Raw genomic sequence first — 21351 nt, 5'->3', positions numbered from 1 at the left:
TCACAAAGGAAGAAACAGCAGTCCTAAATAAGGGTTTATCCTTTTGTCCGACCTTTCATTCCAAAGATTTTGACTTATACCTGGACTTTCAAAACTTTATAAGGAAATTGACATTAAAGAGACACTTTGCCATGGAGAAAAAGGATCCCAAAACAATTGAGAACAATCTACTTGCTGACGGTTTCCCTACTAATATACTTTTGAAAGACAACAACACTACTATACATACAGATGTTTTTCTGCACACGAATGTAAAAGCAAAGTCAAAATTTTATCCTATAGCCAGCAAGGGGCACCATATAAAAACTTTTTGCGATATGGTTCTAGAAGATTTTAAACACCTTGATCCGGGTAACACTAGGATTTTGTCTAATCTTAGTAAGGGTGAAAAGATAGTTTTAAAATCCCTAAAAATGAATATGGATATAGTTATAAGATCGGCTGACAAAGGAGGTGGTGTGGTCATACAGGACAGGGTGGACTACATAAAAGAAGCCCATAATATCCTATCGAATGCTGCACAATATTGTAAGACAAGCAAAATGAATTATGATACTGCGGTTGTAGCATATAATGATTTAATCACCAGAGCAACTGAAAATAATATTTTAAACAGCACTGAAAAGAAATTTCTTATGATAAAAGATCCTAAAATGGCCTTTTTATACCACCTCCCCAAGATCCATAAAAATCTTGAAAACCCTCCGGGACGACCGATTATTTCAGGAATTGATTCATTGACATCAAATCTGGCCACATATCTTGATGAAATCATGCATGTTCATGTATTAGAACTAAATAGCTATCTAAGGGATTCTTCTAATTTAATAACTATGTTGAAGGATATTGTTTGGAAAGATACATACCACTTTATTACAATGGATGTGTCTGCTCTCTGTTCAAATATAGACCATGATTTGGGGTTACTTTGCTTTTCACAGTTTGTGGAAAAAGACACTAGGTTACACTTTTTACAAAAAAAATTTGTCCGTGAAGGGATGAGTTTTATACTGAAAAATAATTATTTCACCTTCCTAGATGTACTGTACCATCAGATCCTTGGGACTGCGATGGGCAGTAAAATCGCACCAACTTATGCAAATCTATTTATGGGAATATTTGAATCTGTTTTTATTGAACAATCTGAATATCAGAGCAACATTGTACTTTATAAAAGATACATAGATGATTTATTTATAATCTGGGATAATAAGGATGATAACGTGTCTAATTTTATTTCACATATAGAAAAGAACAATTGGGGTTTATCTTTTTCCTCTGCTATTAATAAGGATACAATAGATTTTCTTGACCTCACAACTGCACACAAGGAGAACAAGATTTTTACTAAGACCTTTTTTAAAAAAGTAGACACAAACGGCTATATACATTTTATTAGTGGCCATTATAATAAATGGCTTTTAAACATTCCTATTAATCAGTATCAAAGAATAAGAAAAAATTGTACACTAGATGATGATTTTAAGATACAAGCTGGAGTTTTATATGACCGTTTTAATGAAAAGATTTACCCCAAAAAAACTTTTAACCCGAGCTTTTAAGGAAACCAAGAATCTGAGACAGGATGATTTGATTCAAACCTCTAATAAGATGTCCCTTCAGAATGGTCCCTCTGATTTTAGTTATAATTTTATTACCACCTTTAGTCATGATAATGCGGTAATTAAGAAGACCCTTAATAAACACTGGGAGATCCTTTTGGGTGATCCTGTGCTTAAAAACATTCTTCCATCCCATCCAGGCATCACTTTCAGGAGAGCCCCCACTATTAGGAATATTGTGGCACCCAGTAGGTTGAGAGTTCCTATTAATTTTAATAAAGAGGAACGCTCAATTGGGGTCTCAAAATGCTTCAGCAAAAATTGTCTATGCTGTACATCCATTGCGCATAAAAGAAAGACTTTTGGTCCAGCCGAGGAACCAGATAAATATACTATCAAGGGACATCTCACATGCCATTTTGATTTTGTGGTCTATCTCATTGATTGTGCATGTGGTAAATAATATGTAGGAAGGACTAGACAGCCCCTACATAATAGATTAAATTCCCATAGACATAATATCAAGAAAGGGTTCCTTTTACATGGTTTGTCCCGACATTGCACTTTAGTACATGGCAAAAAGGCAGACATCACTATAACACCAATTGAACAAATCCCTATTGATACTCCCAATATAATAGAGGTTTTAAATAAAAAAGAGACTTTTTGGATTTATAGATTGGATACATTAAAACCAACTGGACTTAATGAAGTAACAGACCTGTTTTACTGACGTGTTATGCCGTTTTGGGATTTTTTCATCCTGCCTCTTTTTATCATTATCCCTTTTATATATACTCAATAGTTTTTAGGGAAATGCTATTTACAGTATGTTTTTATATCTACTATTTTACTAATTTATCTTTTATTTTCGCTCTTCTAAATTTGAAAACTGCACACACGGCTGCCTTGAACCAGTTGTACCCCTGGCGCAGGCGCCTTAGTTTTTATTCCCACGGTCCCAGTTCTGGCATCTACTCCGTACCGCTGCACTATGTGTCCTCATGGTAGGGTCAAGAGCATGCGCACACATATTCTTTCCCACGCTTATGCCCGTTAATAACCTTCAGCTCCTTGGTACTATGATCCTCTTTGAGGAGTAAAAAAGCACAATCGTGTCCTCCTTTTAACTATTTTTAACACACAAACAAAGAACAAAACACACATTGTTTTATATTATAATTATCAGTTTTTTACTCAGACATATTTATATTTTTATTTATACATATATCACTTTTTTATTCCTGGGCAAAAGAAGATTCATTCTATATAACAAAAGATCACAGTAATCTATGCATTTTTATTTTTTATTTTTTATTTTATTTCTATTTATTACCTTCTATTGAAATGTTTTTAATATATTTATTAAACAGATGTTTTATTATACATATATTTGTACACATATACTTTCTCTCTGTTAACATATGTTTATTGATACACAGATGTTTGAAAATCACTGGTGGCGTACACCACAAAAATCGAAGGTTACCTTAAGGTCAACTTTTTTGGAGTTCGTGTCCTGATTTTTGACATTTTTGTTTTTTTCCTTTCTTTTCTTTTTATAATTTTCCATCTTATGATTGTTTATTTCTCGTAAATTGTTTTTGATGACCAGCATAGAAGCATTTTACAAAGTATATGATATCTGTGAAAAGCGCTGTATCATGCATGCAAATGTTTTTTTTCTCTTTTTTTCTTTTCTTTCTGACTTTTTTCAAAGTGCCGGGAGGCGGTACTTTGTGGATACCACATGTATAAAAAAGTTTCATTTCTATGTACATGTAGTGTTGATTTACTGGTCCTGAAGAAGAGGTCATAGACCTTGAAACGCGTAGACCCATGGAATAAAAGAATGTTCTAAATTATCAACATCTCCTCTGCATTTTCTGGCGGATTGCGCGGGTTTAACCCCTTCTCCCTCTCCACTTTGATCTGCAAACACGTGGGGCCGCAGCAGCTGCCATTATCTCATGCTATCTATGGTGGTTGTGACCTCTCACAACCTGAATCGGTGAGTGCACTTTAATATATGCTAAACCGTATGTGTAATCTGGTAAAACCCTATCAGCGCTTCTCTTTTCTAGTTTCCATATTGTCACCCACACGCAGCAGAGAGATAATGGCGGCGACGGGGAAAATGGCCGTGTCTTATAAGGCAAGGACATATGACATGCACAGCCCATGACACATGCCCTTGCTTGTCTGGCAAAAATTCACTTAGCTGTCTGTGTGTCTGTGATTGGCTGACAGCCTGGCCCGCCCAACTGTACGCGCGGTTAGTGGAAAAAAAAAATGTCGATCGGCATTCTCTTAGTACTCAGCAGCAGCACTGATCTAAACCCCGTCCCCCCCGCACACTATACACTGAATTTTGATAATAGCATGATTCACAGTGACTCACACTATTACAGTGAAAAGCCAGCTAGTAACTAGCTAGTCTTTTTGTTGATCAAACCGTTCTCGAATGTTACTCGAACTGTCGAACTTTTAGCAAGAGGCTCGAGTTCGTCGAATGACTCGAACACCCCCCAAAATCACTCGAACATGAAATTGGCGAACCTCAAACCTTGATCATCGCTCATCTCTAGAATAGAGTACAAGCTTGACACATAGTGAATGACTGGAGAGGATGGTGCACGAGTATCTAGAGCTCAATATCAATGCCATAAGAGGGGATTGGACCCTTTTGAATTTTGGTCTTCAAAAATGGAAGAGTGGCCTGAACTCATCAGTGACACCTTGGAAGTTTTGGCATGCCCGGCAGCCATAATTCTCTCAGAACATGTCTTCAGCGTTGCTGGCAGTGTATTAATGGATAAGCACATCCAGGTGTCCCCTGAAAATATACATGGTCTAACGTTCATCAAGACGAACAAGTCATGTAGGTCCAAAGAGTTTGCCACCCCAGTCCCAGACTGTACAGACTAGGCGATGGTATAATACCAGGTGTTTGGGAGCACCAGCCTTACGCCTGTCAGTCATCTTGCTGTCTCTGGTGAAGTTTGAAATGTTGGTTCAGGCCTTCTTACAGAAGTACTACAACTCATCCATGTTGCGGTGTTCGACTATTTGTAGTCTTTGCCAATTGTTCCCATTTTTCTTGTTGTCTGACCTTAATTTTTGGAAATATGGAGACTCCAATTAAGGTCTCCAAATTGTATTTTGCCTGTACTGGCAGGGGTGTGGGAGCAACAGACCTAATCCTGTCACTCATCCATGTCTTTATTTTAACCCCTTAACGACCGCGGGCCGTAAAATTACGTCCTAAATGACATAATCTTACTGCCCGCGGTCCTCCGGCGGCAGCATGCCGCGATCGGCACACATCTCAGCTGATTTTCACAGCTGAGATGTGTGCCTGCTAGGCACGAGCAGAATCGTTATCTGCTCGTGCCGATTAACCCCTTATAATGGCGCTGTCAATACATGACAGCGCCATTATAAGCGCAATCGCGGTAAAGTTTTACTTACCGCCGAAACCGGAAGTCACGTGACGCGATCACGTGACTCCCGATAGTTGTCATGGTAGTACAGGGTCATGTGATGACTCCTGTACTACACATGAATTGGTTTCACTTTCGCTGTGCCCGGGGCACAGCAAAAGAGAAAGACAGCGTATCTGCTGTTTACAGCCTTCCAGCTGTGATCAGCAGATACTGCAGAGCGATCGGAATGCTGATCGCAATAGCCCCCTAGGGGGACTAGTAAAATAAAAAAAAAAAGTAAAAAAATAAGTTTTAAAAAATTAAAAAAAAACAAAAAAACCTAAAAGTTCAAATCACCCCCCATTCGCCCCATTGAAAATTAAAGGGTTAAAAAAATAAAAAATATACACACATTTGGTATCACCGCGTTCAGAAACGCCCGATCTATCAAAATATAAAATCAATAATCTGATCAGTAAACGGCGTAGCGGCAAAAAAATTCCAAACGCCAAAACGACGTTTTTTTGTCGCCACAACTTTTGCGCAAAATGCAATAAGAGGCGATCAAAACGTAGCATCTGCGCAAAAATGGTACCGGTAAAAACGTCAGCTCGAGACGCAAAAAATAAGCCGTCATTGAGCCTAAGATCCCGAAAAATGAGAACGCTACGGGTCACGGAATATGGCGTAAAACGTGCGCCACTTTTTTCGGACAAACTTCCGATTTTTTTTTAACCCCTTATATAAAAGTAAACCTATACATGTTTGGTGTCTACGAACTCGCACTGACCTGAGGCATCACACCCACACATCAGTTTTACCATATAGTGAACACAGTGAATAAAATATCTCAAAAACTATAGTGCTATCGCACTTTTTTTGCAATTTTTCAGCATTTGGAATTTTTTTGCCATTTTCTAGTACACAATATGGTAAAACTGATGGTTTCATTTAAAAGTACAGCTCGTTCCGCAAAAAATGAGCCCTCACATGACCATATTGACTGAAAAATAAAAAAGTTACGTCTCTCAGAAAAAGAATGGCGAAAAAAAAAAACGGAAAGCGAAAAATCGGCCGGTCGTGAAAGGGTTAAAATGGAAATGCCAGGCTACATCCTGTGTGTTGAATGGAACATACCTAACTGCTGTGCAGAGATACCATGGGGCAATGGGGGGAGAATTGATGTCACTGTCCAGATTTCTGCCTGAAATGTTTTTAAATGTCAAGACTCTAAGATTGGTCTCCAAGTTGTATCTTGTCTGTATTGGCAGGGGTCTGGGAGCAACAGGCCTAATCCTGTCACTTATCCACCTCTTGATTTTAAAAAATGGAAATGCTGGGCCACATCATGTGTGTTGCATGGAACAAACCTGACTGCTACTCAGAGACACTATGGGGCAATGGAGGGAAGATGCCACTGTCCTGTTCTGCCTGAAATGTTTTTGAATATCAAGATGGGTCTCCATGTTGTGTCTTATCTGTACTGGCAGGTATAACGCCTGCCTGGATCAACAGACTCAGATGGGATGTAATGGACAGGCTAGAGGGAAGCCACTCACCAAGCAGGACCCCTAGAACCCTGAAACCCTTTAACCCCTATACAGGGATTTGGAATTACACAGGGCCCTTGAGATCACTACCTGTGGAAGGCTGCAGTCCGATGAGAGTAGTCGTCAGGCAGGGTCTGCAGATCCCAAGATAACCCAGCCCAGTGGATGATTGGAGCCTGCGCCCACCGGTGCCGCCGGCATCGATTTCCCTCCCATCACCAGCACCATCCACGGCAGGAACATGACGTCACATGGCGATCGGAGCAGAAGTCGCTGGAGCGGACTCCGGTGGTGATGTAACAGTACCCCCCTCTACGAGGGTCCTCCGGACCCTCAAAACCCGGCTTGCCAGGAAATTGGAGGTGAAACCGCCGGACCAGATCCTTAGCATGAATATCGTTCGACCCATGACCTCTCCTCAGGGCCATAACCCCTCCAATGCAGCAAATACTGTACCGCCCCTCTGACAATACGGGAATCAATTATTTTCTGTACCTCATACTCCAAGTTACCTAAAACCAAAACAGGAGGAGGGGGGGCACCTGACTGGGTGAATGGGGACACGATATAACTTGAGGAGGGACTTATGGAACACAGTCGATATCTTAAAGGATGGGGGGAGTTGCAGGCAGAAAGCTGTGGGATTAATTATCTCGATTATCTCGTAAGGTCCAATAAATCTCGGACCCAGCTTAGCAGAAGGGACCTTGAGTTTAATATTCCGTGTTGATAAATATACCTTGTCCTCAACTCCAAGGCTAGGGCCCTTGGAACGTCTCTTATTAGCAGAGGAGGCTTGACCAACCTTTGCCTCCTTCAAGTTCTCTTTCATCTCAGACCAGATAACCTTCAGTTTGTCCACAGTTGTTTCAGCCTCAGGAGTATCCACCACAGCGGAAGAAAAAGAACCAAAACGTGGATGCAACCCTAAATTGCAGAAAAAGGGGGTAGTCTCGATGGATTCCTGATACTGATTATTGATGGCGAACTCAGCTAGCGGCAGATATTCCACCCAGTCAGACTGACGGTCAGACACATAACACCGGAGATATTGTTCAAGGGTTTGATTGGAACGTTCAGTCTGACCATTGGTCTCTGGGTGGTAGGCAGATGAAAAAGATAACTCTATATTGAATCTTTTTACAACACGCCCTCCACAATTTCAAGACGAACTGTGTTCCTCGGTCAAAAACAATATTTTCCGGAACCCCGTGTAACCGCACAATATGCCTAATAAACAACTTGCTAAGAGTTTCAGAATTAGGTAATCCGGACAGAGGAACAAAATGACACTGTTTGCTGAATCCATCCACTGCTACCCAGATACAAGTCTTCCCTTCTGAAGGTGGAAGGTCAGTGATGAAGTCCATGAAGAGATGTGTCCAAGGACTTACTGGAGTAGGTAGGGACTGGAGAAATCCGGCAGGGTGGGTACAGGATGCCCTGGCTCGAGCACGTTTCACAAGCCAGTACACATTCCTTACAATCTTTCACTACGGTTGGCCACCAAAAATTCCTGGTTACTAGTCGGAGGGTATTGCCTATACCAGGGTGACCTGCAAGCACAGAATTGTGGGATTCCTGGAGTACCCGTAGGCGAAGTGAGGGGGCGACAAACAGTTTATGGTCAGGAGTGGTTTCAGGAGCTTGGTCTTGGGTATTTTGGACCTCTTCTATCAAATCTAAGGAAACAGATGACATAATAATGCCTTTAGCTAAAATATGAACTGGTTCAGAGTTTTCAGACTGAGAGGGACAGAAGCTATGGGAAAGTGCATCTGCTTTTGTGTTCTTGGTACCGGGCCGGAATGTTACCACAAAATCAAATCAGGAGAAGAACAATGCCCACCTAGCTTGCCTAGGATTGAGTCTCTTAGCAGATTCCAGATAAGTGAGGTTCTTATGGTCTGTGATGACTGTGACCTTATGTTTGGTGCCTTCGAGGAAGTGGCGCCATTCCTCGAAGGCCCATTTAATTGCCAACAGCTCACAATTCCCAATGTCATAATTTCTCTCTGTGGAAGAAAACTTGCGGGAAAAGAAGGCACAAGGACGAAGTTGAGAGAGAGACGGAGTACCTTGTGATAGCACCGCTCCCACTCCAACCTCGGATGCATCGACTTCTACAATAAACGGACGCATAAGGTCAGGCTGAACCAGAATCGGGTCTGAGGAAAAACATTCTTTTAATGTAAAGAAGGCATGGATCGCCTCTGGCTTCCAATTAACCACATTAGCCCCCTTTTTTGTCAAATCGGTGAGGGGTTTGGCAATTTTGGAAAAATCTCTAATAAATTTTCGATAATAAAGGAAACACTGCACCCACTCCTTAATCGGTTGAAGCTTAGAGGGATCCATGCGGAAGCCTTCTGCTGACAAAATAATAACCCAGGAAATTAACCTCTGCCTCAAAAAAAACAAATTTCTCATATTTAGCAAATAGGGAGTTCTCCCTGAGTCTCTGGAGTACAGTGCCTACATGTTGGACATGTGACGTAGCATCAGGAAAATAATCAGGATGTCATCCAGATAGACCACCACATATTGACCACAAATATCTCTGAAAATGTCATTAACAAAGTTCTGAAAGACAGCCGGCGCATTACTTAACCCAAAAGGCATTACCAAGTACTCATAGTGTCCCTCTGGAATGTTAAATGCCATTTTCCACTCATCTCCTTCTCTGATGCGGATTAGGTTATATGCTCCCCTGAGATCCAGCTTGGTGAACCACCGGGCTCCTTTGAGCTGGTTAAATAGATCGGAGATGAGTGGCAGAGGGTACTGATTCTTTATAGTAATAGCATTAAGTTCATGGTAGTCAATACAAGGTCTGAGGCTACCATCTTTTTTATCAACGAAAAAGAATCCAGCGCCGACTGGTGACCTGGATGGTTTGATAAACCCTCTCTGCAGACTGTCTGCTATATAATCTTTCATGGCCTGACGCTCCGGACCAGAAAGATTATACATTTTACCCTTGGGGAGTCAGGAATTGGGGACCAAATCTATGGGGCAGTCATAATCTCTGTGCGGAGGCAATTTTTCAGATGCCGATACAGAAAACACATCAGCAAATTCCCTGAATGCACAAGGTATGAAGATAGCTTCAGCTCTAGCTAGGTTCACAGATAAAGACATACATGTCTCCTGACACTCTGGGCTCCAGAGCACAATCTCACCCTGGTGCCAGTCTATGCCCGGGTTATGATTGCGCAGCCATGGCATGCCCAATACCACTGCTACCATCAGATTCTCAAGAACAAAAAATGACACAGATTCTACATGCAGAGCCCCAACAAGCATGGAGATCTCTGGAGTTACAAAATTAACCACACCCTGGGTGAGAGGTGTACTATCAATTGCAGATATTCTAATGGGAGCATTCAATCTTAGCAAAGTCAAACCCAGCTCTTTTGCTACAATAGTGTCTATGAAATTAGCTGCAGAGCCACAATCAATAAAGGCCTGCAGCCGTAAAGATTTTCCCTGGTGAGACAATGAGACAGGTAACATTAACCTCATAGGGTCTGCAGGGAGTACCTGGGCACCTGACTGGGTATCCTGGGGCCCACTCAGGTGGTGTTGCTGCCTTGGAAGCGATTGCTTCTGAGATCCAGGCACTGCATATTTGGCTCCACAACGTGATCTGCTACCTTGCAGTCGACGGGACTCTGGACACGATGAGGTAGGTGCTGCAGGGGCTTGAACTTGAGCAGACCTGAGATTCTGCACTAGCTGTGCAAGTCCATGAACAAGGCCAGAAAGGTTGTGCACCTGGTTTAGCACAGCATGGAGAGAATCCATTTTTTTTTTCTCTCCTTGTTAGATGGGCCAGAGATAATGTAACGCCTGCCTGGATCAGCAGACTCAGATGGGATGTAATGGACAGGCTAGAGGGAAGCCACTCACCAAGCAGGACCCCTAGAACCCTGAAACCCTTTAACCCCGATACAGGGATTTGGAATTACACAGGGCCCTGGAGATCACTACCTGTGGAAGGCTGCAGTCCGATGAGAGTAGTCGTCAGGCATGGTCAAACCAGGAATAGCAGAAGAGGGACAGAATAGGCAGTCAAGGACGTAATCAGAAAACGTAGCAGAGGTCAAATCCGGATCGGGCAGCGAGGTACAAAAACAGCAGGCAGAAGGGTAGTCAGAAAACACGCAGAAGTCAGCACACAGGAATCACAAAACAGAATAGGGCAGACCAGGAGCCAGGAAATCAGAACTATCTCTGGCAGAGGTCAGCAGACAGGAGGGGAACTAAGAAGGGTGTGGTGTCTTCCCATTGGCTGCAGCTGAATGCTGGCAACTTCAGCTGGAAGACACACGCCACCTACAGTCAATCAGTGGTACTGCAGATCCCAAGATAACCCAGCCCAGTGGATGATCAGAGCCTCCGCCCACCGGTGCCGCTGGCATCGATTCCCCTCCCATCACCAGCACCATCCATGGCAGGAACACGACATCACCTGGCGATTGGAGCAGAAGTGGCTGGAGCTGACTCCGGTGGTGACGTAACAGCAGGAGCAGGAGTCTGGTAGCACCAACCATACACCAGTCACTCATCCACCTAAATATTTGTTATGTCAATAGTCTAGGAACCTAATAGCTGTGCCACATCATTGGAGCTCCACTGTAAAACATATTTTTGCTGATTTGGAAGCTTTTTGACCCCCCTTAAAAGTGTTTTCTCTGCTTTAGGTTGGATTACAATGGGGTTTGAAAATATTTGAAGGATGGTTCGTCAAACATCAGGAAGTTCATGAGCGATCACCGAACCAGTACAAAGGTGGGGTGGATTCTCTCTGCACTGTTGGAATGAATGTTACATTAAGGGACAGGTTGAGGGCACAGGTGGAGGCCCTAGAGGAGGTGGTGGAAGCAGAAGTGGAGGTAGATCAAGAAGTCTGGGGATTTCAAGACTTTGGAAGCAGCCCTTTCCCCGCCTCCCCCACAACCACTAGAGTAACCCAGTGTCCAGTCAGCAAGATGTAACTCCCCTGACCATGATTGCTAATCCAGGTGTCAGTGGTGAAATGCACCCTGAGAGAAACAGTCAGATAGTGCAGTCAGAGATGTTATGGTGGATTGAGAAATATGTGGTGTGCTCGATCTGTGAGATTAGTCAAAATCCACAGGCATGTCTACTTTTGTAACAACTGATGGGCTCTCACTCACCCCGACTGTAGCAAGTAAAGTGGAGGTTCTGTGGACAGGGACCTGGGTGAGAACAGTTTCGAGGGTGACAGAGTAAGACGCATCAGATGCGGTTGATGGGGTGTCGGGTGGTTGAGATTGTCTTTTAGGCTGCATTTTAGCACAGTAAGTTTACCAGACAAACATGTTGGGTGGTAATGTGACGGTTTATGCATGTAGCAGACAAATTAATTTTATTTCTGCCTCTACTGAGTCTTTAAAAAGTTTTCAGAGAACGTGAGTTGGGTCATCCATTCCAGTTGTAAAAAAGGCACAGGCTAGGCAACCCTTGCCTTCCATGCTAAATATAGTTGTTGCTGAGGATGCAGTGATTTTCCTGGTTGCATCACTCCGTCTCTGTGCAGGAAGCACCTCGTTTTCCTCCTCCATTCCCTCTGCTTAGCTGGTTGGCTGCGTGCCTCTGGGTTCACACCAAGTGGGGGAGTCTATCCAAAAACTAAGCAAGCCATTTATATCACAAAGAGTAGGCATTTTTAAATACAGCAAGGGAAGGCAGCTTCTAAAGAATATGAAATCCAGTTGTTAGACCTTTGCAGTAGCAATGCATTGCACAAAGATGACAGCAAAATCTAAAAATATTACAGAATCTCTTAATTTTTAATTTGCCAATTAATTACGCAAAAATTAAAAGTTTTGTTATGCCTTAATGGTTGTTTAATATTAAATTGCTCATGCAAGGTGTACTGAAGGAACTCTAAATGTTATTGAATGCATGCTTTCCATTCAATATTCTATAAAACAATAAATATAGATGTTAAAATATATGTAAAAAAATAATTTAACCCTTGAACGGCCGCCAATATGCCTTTTAATGGCAGCCGTTAAGGGGCCTGGTTCTTCAGTGCGTTTTTTTCACAGCAATAAGGAAAACGAGTGTAGCGCCTCCCATGGGTGTCACCTGTATATAACAGCTGACACTCTGCAACATTTGCGCCGACCGGTTTTGGAACTTATCAGGGCGATTAATCCCTTAAATTCCACAGTGAAACGCGACAACAGCATCTAAGCGGTTAAAAGAGGAAGAGGACTAATATGGCTTATCCAGCCAAAAAAATAAAAAGTTATAGCTCTCAGAATATGGTGATCCAATAATTTAGTTTTTGTAAAATGTTAATTTTTGTGAGCAAAAGTAGCAATGCTTAAAAAAGTATATAAATCTGGTATTGCTTTATAATAATTATACTGACCCAAATAATAAAATGGTGTTATCACTTTTACCACATAGAAAAAATATTTAACTCTTCCCATAAAAGTAAGCCAACATATAGCTCTGTATGCCCCCCCAAAAAAAGTTATAGCTTTAAGAATATAGTGATGAAAACAATTTTTAGATATGAATAAAAGCATTTTTAGTGTGACAGTAGGAAAATATTAAAAACTATATAAATTTGGTATCATTATAATCCCACTGATCCAAAGAATACAGCTATCTTATCACTTACACCTCATAAAAAAACACATTAAACATAAAAATAAATCTATGCATTAACTGCTGTTTATTTGTTCTTTCTGTCCCCGAGAATTGGAATAAGGCTCAGTTTATATTTAACTTGTGCTGTCCAGTGAGCCCTAATGTCACGGTTTCCATGTAAATTCCCCAAAAATTGGAAATAAGGTTACAAAAATTCACGGTATCGGCTGCGCTGCTTAGAGACAGGATAGATGATGTAAATAAGGTTCAAAGGTTTATTTAGTTTAAGATTAATAGCCACAATGCGTTTCGGGGGTGTACAATCTCCCCCTTCCTCAGGCAGAGATGAATAACAAGGTTGTTTGACATATATATATATATATATATATATATATATATATATATATATAATGGATACACACGTGTACAAAGGTATTTGGTAATTGGACTGAAACTCAATCGGAATAAATCAGTTAATTAGTATATTAATTGACTAGCCAATTGATTGTCTTTTTCTCTGCTTTTTTTTTTTTTGCTCAATTCCCCAAAAATGTGATTCACACAAATCACCTGACGGAACCACTTATATAGTAAGGCAGATGGAGTCAATTTGGACAATTTTTGGTCTCTGTTCCGGGGATGTCCATGCATGTTAGGTATCTTTTAAGTTATGTGCATGCCTAAAAGATGGATACCACCAAACAAATTACAAACATAGTTCAAAGTGTCTCCATCTGCCTTATTATTGTGAGTGGTTCCATTGGGGCTTAGACTTGAACTATATTTTGGGAAATATACACAGAAACCCCAATATAAGTGCTTTGCATAAAAAACAATAATTTAATCCCAACTTTATACTGAAAGTGATAAAAAAATGCTATGTACCCCAAAATTATACCAATAAAATATGGTTTTTTTCCCACTTTAGTGATAGGATAAACACTCTGTAAAAGCAACATGGCCCCTCTGCAAAAAACCCAGTAAAGTCTTCACTTCCAAATCCAAATCCGTCCATCATTCTAAGCTCTACTGTGCATAAACTGCAGTAAGTGACCATATATGTATGTTTGGCATTACTGTAGCAGAGGGAGCACAAATAACAATTTAAGGGTTGTGTATTTTCAGAAGCACAAGTTGATGACAAAGTATGGGCACTATACTGCTATATTTGAAACTGTCCAGAATAAAAAGCATGGTGTGGATGTTACAAAGGGAAAACATCTGTGAGGCCAAAATAGTCACTGTAACCATAGATTAATTAATTCAAAGGTGCAATTTCTAAAATGGGGTCACTTTGGGTTCTTTTCTCTTGTTTTGTCACCTTCTGGGATCTGCAAATGTTGCCCGGAATATATTCCAGCTAAAACTGTGCTGCAAAAGCTAAATACTGCTACTACCTACCTTCTTAGCCTTGTCGTGTAGCCAAAGAGTAGTTTCTGAGGACACATGGTGCATCATTGCATTTGGGAGAAACTGTGCAAGAAATTGTGGAGTCCATTACAAAAGTTAAAAATGCTCACCACAGACACTAGGTGTATTTCTTATGGTATTTAGTTTGCCAAATGGGGTCAGTTGTAAGTGTCTCTACTTTTTTTGGCACTTCAGGGGCTTTGCAAAAGCAACATGGTGTCCAAATTTGTGCAAAAAAATAAATAGTGCTCTTTGCTTACAGAGTTTTGCTATGTGCCCAAACATTAGTCTTTAACCACATATGGGGTATCACTGTGGTGGGAGAACTTGCATAACAAATTTTGGAGTCCATTTTCTCCTGTTTCCCCTTCAGAAAAATACAAACTTTGAGCCAAAATGAAAGTTTATTGGAAAAAATGTAATTGACCCAAATATAATTACATTCTGTGAAGCTTATGTGAGTTTGAACTGCTCAACACACCCCTTGATGAATTCATCAAGTGGTTTAGTTTCCAATTTGGGGTCACTTGTGGGGATTTCTGCTGATTTGATACCTCAGGGGCTCTATACAAATGAGATATGGTGTCTGCAATCTATTCCAGCCGAGTTTACACTCCAACTAGCAAATAGCACTTCTTCTCTTGCAAAAGTAAAGTAAAATTTTAAAAATTGTTAAAAAAACTTATCGACTTAAATCTACCACTAAAATAAAGTATAATATGTCCCAGAAAAAAAACAATCTCAGATTAGCCAGGATATACGAAGATTTATTAACACAAAGTGACACTGGCCAGATTTGAAAAGTGGGGTTTAATCATTAAGCTCAAAATTGTTTATGCCACTAAGATTAAAAAAATATACATGATACCTGTTCTTTTGCAGAAGGGGAATAGTGTGTCCTTTTCTTGCGCTTGATTTTGTTAGTTGGTCTCAAGCTAGAAACTAAATGGGAAATTCCTTTAGGTTGTGCCTTAAAACTTTCTTCATCTTGACTAATACTACTCTCGGCAGCTGACATCACAAAGTCTTGGTTCTTGAGTTGAAAGTGGTGTTTTCTACATCTATAGAGAAAAAAAATAATTAATATTTGTAGAGATGATGATCTCTAAATTCCAATTGCAGGAAGCAAAAGTGATTGTACAGCAAGAGTGTCAAATAACAAAAACTTTCAAATGCTTTTGGTTTTCACAAAAAGAGCAAAACAACAACAGAAGAAAAGCAAAACAAAAAAAATTACTTGTCTTAACCCTGCTGCCCAATTTATCCACTCCCCAACACTACTCCTCTGCTGTGCCAATTCCTCACTAGCTTCCAATCCCATATCAAATTCTGTTTAATCTACTAACAACGATTTACAAGGCCATCCATTGTCTCCCCCATATATTTACTGTACTGGTACTACCAAGGTCTTCCAACTGAATCAATCAGAAAGAACCCTTAAAACAGCAATTTATTAGATATGAATTAAAACCAAAATCAAAATAAAAAATAAAATTAAAACCAAAATCAAAATTGTAAAAAATACCCAGACACAATAAACACAAACACTGTCAAATCTTACATATAAAGCTAATAAATAGGTACATTTACAACAACATCAGGCAACACCATGAACACTGTGAATCCCTATAGTAATATCCTGAAAACACTGGAGAAGAATGATTTTGCTTCCTGAACACTTTTGGGTGAGTCTTATGTAATTTGAGCTGCTGATCACGAAAATCACCTTAAAATTTTACTGCCAAGTATCATTTTTGCGAATCTTGTTTGATTTTTTTTTCATATTTTCAGGCTATCAATATTTTTATATATTTGCTGTTATGTAATTTATTGACAGCCAAATGCATGAATTGCTTGCATTTCATTGAAGTTGCAAAACTTCAGTGGAATTGTTACAGAATAGGGAAACAGGCTGTAAAATCTGCTTGCAAAGATTTTCAAGTTACTTACAATCTAAGCAACTATAAACTACTACAGTGTGATCTGATATAGCTAAAATGTTTTGTTAGTGTTGAAACAGTTGTGATACCATCTGTTACATTTGTGGAAAGTACACGGTTAAGCCTCAAAGATGCACCATGACAGCTTTTATTATGAAAGTCTATGAGCTGTACTTTGGATATAAGATTAGTAATTGTCATGATTTACTCCTGGCTCAGCTGCAGCTGAGCTTTTTTTTTAGTTTCACTTCTGATACAGGTCACGTTAGGGGTTAATCCTTCCTGCCTTGTTCTGGAGGTCAGGCTGCTTTTTTAGGGCACTGTTTCTCTGGGACTATGCCAGTGATATTTCTGGCTCTGCTGTGTTCTGCTCGTGAGTGACCTGTTGTCTGCCCTCCCCCCCACCTGACCTACGTGTTCACCTGACCTGTTGTTAACCTCCTCTGTTCTCTGTTTCTGTCTTGTCAGTGTCTCTCCCGCTGTCTCCCTTCAGCTCCCTGTTCGTCTGTCTCCCTGTTCGTTCCTTATCTTTTTACCTTGATTCTATCTTGTCTTCCCATTCTCCCTCACTTCTGAGTTCTGATCTCTCGGTTACTGACTGTTTACTTCCCTCTGACTACGTTTAGTCTTTGCCCCTGTGTATTTACAAGACCTCATGTTGTGACACGGCTTTCTGACAATTCTACTGCCATCTGGTGGGCTTGACTAGTATTACCTCTGCTAGAGAATTCTCTGCTCATATGTTTTCTCCACTCTAACGCCCCCTAGTGGCTTAACAGCTAACTACCTTCTCAGGTAGTTTCAGGAATCCTCCTGTCCCACATTACTGCGCTGTACTGCTATTGTACATCTTAGAATATAGCGTGACAGTAATCAAGACAAATCCTGGGCTCCTCACATCTGTTGTGCACAATGTGCTGTTGATCTTAGCAGCTGTCTGAAAGGTTCTTATATCTGAATGCCATTTGCTGTTCCAATGATATGGCAGGAACAGAAGGCTTATGTGTCCAACTGTTACTTCTGTCTAACCAAAGTCTCTGGTTTCTCTGCTAAGAATATGAAATCCATTGAATATCCCAATCTGCTTTCAGCTATGAGATCAGTGTCACATGATGACACTCTTCCACTACGAAAGCCTCCAGATACTTGCATCTTAGAGGAGGCTGCTGATGCAGGTGTTGCTGTTCATGGGTCAGAGATGGGAAACAACGTTGATTCAGACTTTGAGCCATGTATGTCTGGTGAGCCTCAACTTATAACATAACCAGAAGTGAATGACTTGGTCCAGGACTTATGTTGTCAAAGGCAATGCAGAGTTACTGACTTCAAAACTTCAAAGATGGCATTTGCTGTCACCTGGTACAAAACGTTTTTCAAGTCTGCCAAAATGACTTTACACAGTTTTCTGAACAGGTTGACAACCTGTGCTTCTGAACTGACATTGATTGGTTGTTTGTAGTTTTAAGTTGTGAGCATGAGCTGAAACAGTGGCATCTCTTTCTTGACTCATCAGTGTTAAGCCTTAAGGTTATCTTGTTACACAATGGTAATGTCCATCCTTTAACCCATTCATGACCAATGATGTACTAGTACATCACTGGTCATGTCCCTGTGGTTACTTGGGGCTCCAGGGCCAGTCCGTGGTAATCCCCGCCTATGTCTGATCTGATCAGCAGACATGTGCAGCTAACAGGCATGGGTGAATCTCCAATCCACCCACACCTGTTAGCTGCTTAGATCGCACTCTAAAATTATAACAGTACAATCTAAAGCGCCTCAGCTGGTATCGTACTGTTCCCCGCCACCTTCGGCAGCTCCGTGACATGATCATAGGGCAACGTTATGCTACCATGATAGCACGGGGTCAGATGATGACCCCTGACATTGTCATGAGTCACTTCCTCTGGGAGCCAGCACTTTGCTGGCACGCACAGGAACACATTATTTCTCCTGATCAGAGAGATGCTGCAAGCACCAAAGGAAGTATGAGTCAATAACTAATATTTTTTATTCCTGCAATAAGATGAACTGAGTTTTTAAACTTTAATATGTGAGCCACTGGCAGGGGCAAAATACATTTCTATTTTTTCTAAATATGCCATGCATTTATATTTACATGGCTCCATGGATATAATTTTATTTTTTTGTAAACTGTATAAGTCTGCAATTTTTTTTTGAATTGTGTGTTGAAGTTATTTCTAGTGAAGGTTTTTTCTCATTTTTTTTTCTCATTTTGTTCTTGAAACACATTAAGTACAACAACTACATCTGAAACATCTATGGAGATTTAAAAGCAGTTGCACTGATGCTTGTATTGCAGCTCAGATATACCAAGTTACTGCTGTTTTACTTGCAAATAGGACAGCCATGCTAAGCCGTCACATTGCAGTAGAATCCTGGCCTATCCAAAATCAGTTGAATCTTGGGCAGAAAAATGTTGCACATATAGCACTTGTGAATCCAGCAATGATATTTCTTCCTCCATTTCACATAACAGAGAGCAGTAGAGATGGGTTTCAAAGCCGCGCCAATGACCAACAGATCATGAAAGCTTAAGATTAATGTTGCTTTATTTCATGCACAGGTCTACGTGTTTCAGGAGACACAGCTCCCTTCCTCAGGACAAACTGGCAATGAACATCAAATCTGCTGTATAGAGAGCCTACACAACATTATATACCTTAGAGATGATGTCATGACACACCCCCAAAGAAATAAATCGGCGGGAATCTATACCTTTCAAGATCACAAATGACGTAGTCCATTGTAATAAAAGAATAATACAATTTATCTCATCATAAACTCTCTCTTTCATCCCAAGACATTAAAAATAATGAATAAAAATTTGTATTGAAAAAATATGTAACAGTGGTTTAATTGAGTTCTAAAAAAATATATATATGTATATAAATGTATCTATATATGTGCATACATATATATCAGTGTATCGCAGGTTGCCTAGAACACTATAGATAGCGTCAGGTACTCATCAACCCAGGAGTCGGGAACAGTGTGCGGGAAACGTGCAGCTGATTGTGCCACTCAATATATGTGGATTTGTTTACTAACCGATCCTGTTGAGGGTATCTATCCCCCTTAGGTGGAAAGAAGAGGGGGGGACAGGAGAAAAAATCAGGGTGAAGAATAGTGTGAAAAAAACAGTAGTATGGAGAATGCAAGTGCTAGTTACAGTGAAGTAATACACGCTGTGAAATTAAAATAATCTATCGCAAGAGCGTCAGTGAAGAAGTGATTACATTTCAGGGGTTAAAGGCAGCACGATTGCTAACATCAATAAAAGGACAATTATGTGTGTGTACTAATATATGAATTACGGTCCACAATAATTAGCACCTAGCTAAAGGGACTCAAATTGAGAGGTACGGTGAGTGTGAGCAAAATATGCCACAGTGTATGAAAGTATAATTTTTATTAGAAAAAGGACAGCAAGACGGGACCAAATTATATGTAGGTATAGTGGACAGACTTTACTTGGAACGAACATGAATTCTATTACGGCTCACAGGCCGTTCAGATTACAGATTCACTGAAGTGAACAGCGAATCGGACAAGTAAGCGGGGTGAAACGAGTTCAAGACCGTGGGAAACTATTCAGTGTGCATGACTATTCATGGTTTTAAGTGGTTTTTATATGCCTGTCTCTTCTTTTTATCCGTGTATAATAATGTATTTTCTTTTTACATGTCGGGTCCTAAATAACGCAAATTTTAATACATCTACATACACCACCTATTTTACACATATATTTATCCATCATTTATTCATTATATTTTTTTACACGTATCTACAAAAGGTTTTTAGGATATTTATACTGATCTTGATGCCACACTGTAGGCTTGAACCGGAACCAACGGGCTCTCTGACTTGGCCCGTTTGGGGGATTGTTTTCCCTCCTTTAATCTATTTCGTATTCTCCTTGTTTTCAGCTACATAGGACATTTGGGCCACTAGGGCATGCACACTATAAAGTTTCCCACGCTCCTGAACTTACTTGACCCTGCCATCCTTTCAGAGTTCTCTATGGAGCACCGGCTTCATATCTTTCAATCGGGCATGCGCACTGAATAGTTTCCCACGGTCTTGAACTCGTTTCACCCCGCTTACTTGTCCGATTCGCTGTTCACTTCAGTGAATCTGTAATCTGAACGGCCTGTGAGCCGTAATAGAATTCATGTTCGTTCCAAGTAAAGTCTGTCCACTATACCTACATATAATTTGGTCCCGTCTTGCTGTCCCTTTTCTAATAAAAATTATACTTTCATACACTGTGGCATATTCTGCTCACACTCACCGTACCTCTCAATTTGAGTCCCTTTAGCTATGTGCTAATTATTGTGGACCGTAATTCATATATTAGTACACACACATAATTGTCCTTTTATTGATGTTAGCAATCGTGCTGCCTTTAACCCTTGAAATGTAATCACTTCTTCACTGACGCTCTTGCGATAGATTATTTTAATTTCACAGCATGTATTACTTCACTGTAACTAGCACTTGCGTTCTCCATACTACTGGTTTTTTTCACACTATTCTTCACCCTGATTCTTTCTCCTGTCCCCCCCTCTTCTTTCCACCTAAGGGGGATAGATACCCTCAACAGGATCGGTTAGTAAACTAATCCACATATAATGAGTGGCATAATCAGCTGCACGTTCCCTGCACACTGTTCCCAGCTCCTGGGTTGATGAGTACCTGACGCTATCTATAGTGTTCTAGGCAACCTGCGATACACTGATATATTTGTATGCACATATATAGATACATTTATATACATATATATATTTTTTTAGAACTCAATTAAACCACT

General features: G+C 40.5%; 1 protein-coding gene across 5 annotated transcripts in view; it reads right to left on the bottom strand.

Annotated features, from left to right (window-relative positions):
* TRPM2 (transient receptor potential cation channel subfamily M member 2) overlaps positions 1-21351 on the bottom strand; it is a 2537250-nt gene that overhangs the window by 2285648 nt on the left and 230251 nt on the right. For all 5 annotated transcript variants that reach the window (XM_075317785.1, XM_075317788.1, XM_075317787.1 and 2 more), the window contains one exon: positions 15449-15641. In XM_075317785.1, the coding sequence (XP_075173900.1) occupies positions 15449-15598 (150 nt within the window). In that variant the 5' untranslated portion in view covers positions 15599-15641. The remainder of the gene's footprint in view (positions 1-15448; positions 15642-21351) is intronic.

Source organism: Anomaloglossus baeobatrachus, chromosome 7, assembly GCF_048569485.1.
Source record: "Anomaloglossus baeobatrachus isolate aAnoBae1 chromosome 7, aAnoBae1.hap1, whole genome shotgun sequence".
NCBI lineage: Eukaryota > Metazoa > Chordata > Amphibia > Anura > Aromobatidae > Anomaloglossus > Anomaloglossus baeobatrachus.
The sequence above is the reverse complement of the archived record's forward strand: the minus strand, read 5'-3'. Positions and strand labels throughout refer to the sequence as shown.